The following is a 5304-nucleotide window of genomic DNA, read 5'->3' on the forward strand; positions in this document are numbered from 1 at the left end:
TATATATATATATATCAGAAATTAAAGTTTTTTTTTTTATAGTAAATTTAATTTGACTTATACAAGCCATGAGGAACGTTGAATGTTCCATCAGAAAATTACCTAAATCCTAACCCTTAAATGCCTCTCTTCCAACTCTCTCTCTCTCAACCTCTAATTTGTTGGATGTCGCAGGTTAAGCAGATCAAGAGGATTGTATTAAATGCTGCACTCACAACTCATAACATATGCTTGAACTGAAGCACACTGATTCCTGAGCTTTGAACGAGGCAAGCCGTAACTTTACTATAAATGAGCAGAGATCATGTTTCAAATAACTTTTTCTATCATTAAGCACTGCATCAGGAAACAAGGCAGATGAGTTTGTGTGTGCATCTATGTGTGTGTGTATGCACAAGCCCATCACATATCTATTCAGAATTAAGATGTCACCACATTCCTGTAGCCAGAAATTTGACCATGTGACAGTTCATTGCAGTGTGAATATAATTCACTGTATCAGTGAAATCATTTTTTTAGAGACAAAAGTGAAGTATTTGCTGCTTTCTATAACCTCTTATATGGTTATCAGAATTGCATTATTAAGCAAATGCCCTACAGTTGAAAAAAAAAGACAAGAGGAAGGAGTTTAGTTTAGAGAAATACAAACCAAATGTTTTCTTTTTATTGTTGTAACCTCTGTAGACTCCTCATAAAAATAGTGCTGCTCAAAATAAGGACAAAGTAAATTGCTGTTGGTACGATCTCAATAAAGGAAAGTCCATAATTCACACATTCATTTGAATCCCTTTCGTAATAAAGAAAATGTGAAACCATGTTAATGTGAACCTGCAGCAAACCATTCAGTCACTGCAACCGTCTCGTAAGTCTCACAAACTAACATCCAGTTGAGCCCTTGCACTACGAATCTGAGGCAACTGTTGTAATGCATTTACTAAATTAGCCCTAAAAGCCACTCAAATCATAATTAATGCAGTACAGGATCTGAAAGAAACAGGAAAAACAATCGAAATCCAACTCAAGAAACTGGATGGAAAAACCACAGGATAGTCAATCCGATTTGTCAAAAAACCAAGAGGAACATCAGAGTAATAGTCAGAAGGTTAAACTCAAAAAGCGAGCAGGATGTCTGTTCTGGAAACATACTGTTAAACGCTTGCTGCAAAACTATGGCACAGCCCAAAAAATTATTTGGCTGAGAGCTGCAGAACAGCAGACTAAATCGAGCTGCTTCATTCTCTCTTGGTGTCCATCCTGTGTTTTGCAATGTTTTGTCTCTTAAGCCAGTCTCATTTATTGCAAGTATAACATTTGGCACAATACAAATTCTTGGTGCTTTTAGAAGATAAGCCGTTAAAGATCAATCAGTGGACACTTACTTAGAAAGTTCTCTGTATAAATGGGAATTTACTGCATCATATACAGCATGTTCTAAAAATCACAGGTTGCCCCTTTTCAAACAAATCTGTCTTCATTGCAATGTCGTGTCAGCATCATCACATTTTCCCATCTTAAATAGGAGTTACAGGTTACAAAATAGTTTAAATTAATTTTCACTTTTATATAATCTGTTTCTTGTATCATCCCATAGTGGATTCATTTATATATTTATATTAATATATTTATGTATAAGCATGTACAAGAAAAACAGTCTCATTTTTGCACTGGGTACAAAAGTAATTGCTGTCTTTTCTGTTGTGCATTCTATTGCATGTTTTCATGATGAACAGAATAAAAGACAGAGCAGAAGAAGGCTGTAGGAATGTTATATCTGTGTTTCCTGTACCTTCTCCTTTGTGTGAGTTTTGTTCAGGTAGTGTTCAGGGATGGTGCTGATGGTTGTGGGGCGGGGATGGTGCAGGAAGTTTCCGAAGTTGTTCTCTGCCCAGGGAGTAGAGTGTGCTGGTCTGTTGGAGCTGAAGCTGGGTTTGTAGGTGTTCTTGTGATCTCTCAGGCTAGGTAACATCATTCCACTTTCACCTGGTATACTTGTCCCTGCATGGGTGGTAGGAACATTCTCATCCATCTGAATGACCTCTATAGTCCTAGCAGCTGCCACCGAGCTCCTTTGCTGGTGCCGTTTACGCAGCTTGTAGAAAGCTATGAGCATAACGGCAGCAAGCAGGGTGACTGCCACAAAGCAGCCAATGATGATCTTGGTTGTTTTCATGACCTCGTCAAGACTGGCAGGTGGGCGTGTCGTTCCGCGTACAGTCGGCACCGACACCTGTCGAGGTGTTTGAAGTAAAACGGTCGGTGTAGAGATGAAAACAGGTTGAAAGACGGAGGGCGAGGCGGTTACCGTCTTTGGCTTGATCACTTCCTGTGAGGTGGGCTCCACTTCCTCCACTGTAACCGTAGTGAAGTAACTCAGGTTAGAAGTGTTGAGCTCAGCTGCAGTCACATTCAGGTAGGCTGAAGCATTGGAGTTGCCAGCCATGTTGGTGACCATGCAGGTGTACACACCTGTATCTGCTGGCAGCACTAGTGTTCAGGGATGGTGCTGATGGTTGTGGGGCGGGGATGGTGCAGGAAGTTTCCGAAGTTGTTCTCTGCCCAGGGAGTAGAGTGTGCTGGTCTGTTGGAGCTGAAGCTGGGTTTGTAGGTGTTCTTGTGATCTCTCAGGCTAGGTAACATCATTCCACTTTCACCTGGTATACTTGTCCCTGCATGGGTGGTAGGAACATTCTCATCCATCTGAATGACCTCTATAGTCCTAGCAGCCGCCACCGAGCTCCTTTGCTGGTGCCGTTTACGCAGCTTGTAGAAAGCTATGAGCATAACGGCAGCAAGCAGGGTGACTGCCACAAAGCAGCCAATGATGATCTTGGTTGTTTTCATGACCTCGTCAAGACTGGCAGGTGGGCGTGTCGTTCCGCGTACAGTCGGCACCGACACCTGTCGAGGTGTTTGAAGTAAAACGGTCGGTGTAGAGATGAAAACAGGTTGAAAGACGGAGGGCGAGGCGGTTACCGTCTTTGGCTTGATCACTTCCTGTGAGGTGGGCTCCACTTCCTCCACTGTAACCGTAGTGAAGTAACTCAGGTTAGAAGTGTTGAGCTCAGCTGCAGTCACATTCAGGTAGGCTGAAGCATTGGAGTTGCCAGCCATGTTGGTGACCATGCAGGTGTACACACCTGTATCTGCTGGCAGCACATTGGAGAAGTTTAGAGTCCCATCATTGAGCACTGATATACGTGGGTGATTAGAGCCATGGGTCAAAACTGTTCCATTAGGCAGGAGCCACCTAACTGATGACATAGGGGCTGTGCGACATTTTAGCTCAGCTACACGTTCAGCAGATATATTAAGATCCCTTGGGGCATCCAGAATGAAAGGTGCTGAGCACTGGAAAGTGCTCTGGTCCACCTCCACCAGGTAGCGTCCACGTAGGTAAGCAGGGGTGTGGCAGCGTCCACAGCAGGTGGAATTAGTGGGAATGTACTCCCTCAGCCACCAGGCCAGCCACACCACATCACAGTCGCACCGCCAAGGGTTGTGGTGCAAATGGAGTTCCACCAGGTAACTCAAGGGCGCAAAAAGATCATGGGGCAAAGAGCTAAGGTTATTATGGGCCAGGTTGAGCTCAACCAAGGCTGTGACATCATCAAATGCATTTCTCTCTATAGTGGTTATCCGAGAGTTCATAATCCACAGCTTTTTCAGGGATTTCAAACCCCTGAAAGACCCAGGTTTTATCTCTGGGAAGTAGTTCTCAGACATCTCTAGCTCCTCCAGCCCTACCAAAGGGGTCAGGACTGGCATCTCCCGCAGGTTACACATTCCAAGGTTTAAGTATTTCAAGTTGTATAATCCCTCAAAAGCACCCTCAGAAATATACTCCAGCTTCTTTAATTCTCCCAGATCCAGACGCATTAGAGAGGGAACGCGATTAAATGCGTAGGAAGGTATGCTTTCGATAGGGTTGTTCCTGAGCCATAATTCCCGCAGTTTAGACAAGTACTCAAAAGCGCCACTTGGGATCACTGTCAATCGGTTGTCGAACAGCTCCAGTGTGTTGAGGCTGTTGAGGCCACTGAAGGCCCCCACCTCGATCTGACGAATAGAGTTCCTACCCAGTTGTAGCACCTCCAGGTGACGAAGGTATTGAAAGGTGCCAGCTTCAATTGTCTCTATGCTGTTCTCCATCAAGTTTAAATGCCGTGTGGTGGCAGGAATGCCTGGGGGCACTCGAACCAGGCTGCGCCTGGTGCACACCACTTTAATGAACTGGTTACTACAGGAGCAAACACCAGGGCAGGTCAGTGGTCCGGAGGGGGCGGCACGCACACTCCACGATCGCACCACGAGGTAGACTGCACAGAGCAGGGCTGCGTTCCAGGCACGGTGCACAGTTACCTGCCAGAAGAGACTCATGATGTGGCGCGTTCATAATTCAACATCGCGTGGGGATTCGGCTGGGGTACGGAGAACAGTGGCCCTACCCTGGTTTGAGCAAGACTCTGCATCTGTTTGCCATCGACAGTGCAGGATGGTGCTGCGTTAAACACAGAGAGGGAGAGATGGGGGGGCAGAGAAAAAGATGAGTGGAGAAGGGAAAAAGCTGACCTACAGAATAAATGTTGAAATAGAAGGCACCTACCTCATTAGCTCGAAGATGTCCTTAGTATAATCCTTTATTTTGAAGCAAAACCCCAACACTGTTCACTCATGTTTCCCACTAAGATCACAGCACAGCATTTTCAGCTATTTCTCTTATAAAAGTAAAGTGGATCATGAACTGATTTGACAAAATGGCCCCTATTAATTCCAGAGAGAAGTGGCATTCAGTGAAACTGGTTCAAGAGGTAAGGCCCAGTCAGCTAAGCAGGTGCACGGATCCAGTCAGCTTGGAAAAGATCTCCTCTCAGCTCCCCCATTGATTGTCCTTGGAAGGCGACACTGAATACTACTGAACAATTTTCACAAGACTCCATTGCTGAAGCACATGCACATTAAACCAAGAAAAATATAAAAAGAGAAAGCAGAAGAGGGAAAAATCCAAAAGTCTTCTCAGATTCGTCTCTCCCCTTTAGTTTGCCATCGTCCACCCCCGCGACACTTGTTCAGCTGATCAGCCGTGTGTTGATGAATCCAAAAAGGCTAACAGACGTACACTGTGGTCATTCCGTCTTGCTTTTTTAACTCACTCTGCTCTCCTGTCTGTCGCTGTAGCAGCTGCGGACTGCCGCGTGCACAGTTAGCAATAATCCATCAATTTCTCCAGAGGGGGGCTCGGGGGTGGTATTGCGGGAGCATAAGGGGGGATGGGGGAAAGAGGACGGAGGAGCAGCAGGAACAGCA

General features: G+C 45.2%; 1 protein-coding gene across 1 annotated transcript; it reads right to left on the reverse strand.

Moving 5' to 3' along the window:
- Positions 1 to 682: 682 nt before the first annotated feature.
- On the reverse strand, positions 683 to 5027 carry LOC107672593 (leucine-rich repeat-containing protein 4-like). Its single transcript, XM_016465849.1, has 3 exons — positions 4604 to 5027; positions 3138 to 4498; positions 683 to 2466 (listed from the first exon to the last, which is right to left on the reverse strand). Exons 2-3 carry the CDS (start codon positions 4375 to 4377, stop codon positions 1766 to 1768), a joined length of 1941 nt encoding a protein of 646 aa, XP_016321335.1. The 5' UTR covers positions 4378 to 4498; positions 4604 to 5027; the 3' UTR covers positions 683 to 1765.
- Positions 5028 to 5304: the final 277 nt, after the last annotated feature.

The sequence above is a fragment of the Sinocyclocheilus anshuiensis genome, unplaced genomic scaffold, assembly GCF_001515605.1.
Source record: "Sinocyclocheilus anshuiensis isolate Anshui unplaced genomic scaffold, SAMN03320099.WGS_v1.1 scaffold28, whole genome shotgun sequence".
Taxonomy (NCBI): domain Eukaryota; kingdom Metazoa; phylum Chordata; class Actinopteri; order Cypriniformes; family Cyprinidae; genus Sinocyclocheilus; species Sinocyclocheilus anshuiensis.

What these genes read in the sequence shown, in the direction of transcription:
- LOC107672593 (XM_016465849.1), bottom strand. Translation starts at nt 4,377, where the DNA reads ATGAGTCTCTTCTGGCAGGTAACTGTGCACCGTGCCTGGAACGCAGCC. An exon ending in TGTGCTGCCAGCAGATACAG is followed by an intron (nt 2,467 to 3,137) that starts GTGTGTACACCT and finishes CAGCAGATACAG; the next exon opens with GTGTGTACACCTGCATGGTC.